Raw genomic sequence first — 794 nt, 5'->3', positions numbered from 1 at the left:
TGTCTTCTGCTACAGAAGCAATAGTAATTATTGACTTCTTGTTGAGCTAGTGTGATGTCGAGATTATGCGACTCCAGACAGTAAGAAATTATTCAAGTTTCATATTAGCTGCATTTACAACTACGCAGACCGTTTGGTATTGAGCTTAAAAGCATTCTCTTCAAAACAGGTCTTAAGAATTTATTAAGTAGAACACCTACAGAAAAGTTTATTTTGAAAGTAGAGTGTCAATTCATCTCAGTAACAGGAATAAAAAAACTAAAACAAACTTTATATTTCACGTGACGTGTTTTCATGACATTCGGAGCATTGCATTAAATAACGATAGAAGTTGTATCGTATTGTTATCTTACCACATCGTCTTTGATACACATTTCATGTGTTACCAGAAGCCATGTGCAGTTTTTCTTCTGGATCTCACAGCTGTTTATATCCTAGTAATGAAGAGAAACGATTAAACTAGCACTACAGGTAGGTGATGTTTGATCTTGTTCTTGTATTAAAAAAAACCAACCTTCAGAACAAATAATTTCGCTTTTAAAAAAGCCTGTTTTCTTAATGTACAAAAATACATTATACAAAAGTAGCTTAAAACTGACTTATCTATGTTGACGTATGTTCTCAGTGGGACACAGCTGTAAGACTGAGGTCCAGCCTTGGAAAGATTTGTGTCCCAGGAACTGATACGAAAAACCGGAGCAGAGACGGCGAACCACCGAACGCTGCTTTCGGCAGCGGCAGCCTTCTGCCGTCCCACGCACCGAAACCCTCCCCGACACACCGGCTGTGGGAGC

The 794-nt window shown here is 38.7% G+C and overlaps 1 protein-coding gene across 1 annotated transcript in view; it reads right to left on the bottom strand.

Annotated features, from left to right (window-relative positions):
• Positions 1 to 434, bottom strand: part of TYW3 (tRNA-yW synthesizing protein 3 homolog (S. cerevisiae)) — a gene marked incomplete at its 5' end in the record, with an annotated part of 7,527 nt that extends 7,093 nt beyond the window's left edge. The window contains one exon of the mRNA XM_009700452.1: positions 354 to 434. Coding sequence (XP_009698754.1) covers positions 354 to 434 — 81 coding nt within the window. The remainder of the gene's footprint in view (positions 1 to 353) is intronic.
• Positions 435 to 794: the final 360 nt, after the last annotated feature.

Source organism: Cariama cristata, unplaced genomic scaffold (assembly GCF_000690535.1).
Source record: "Cariama cristata isolate BGI_N322 unplaced genomic scaffold, ASM69053v1 scaffold20745, whole genome shotgun sequence".
NCBI lineage: Eukaryota > Metazoa > Chordata > Aves > Cariamiformes > Cariamidae > Cariama > Cariama cristata.
Note: the sequence above shows the minus strand (reverse complement) of the source record. Positions and strands in the feature narration are given on the sequence as shown.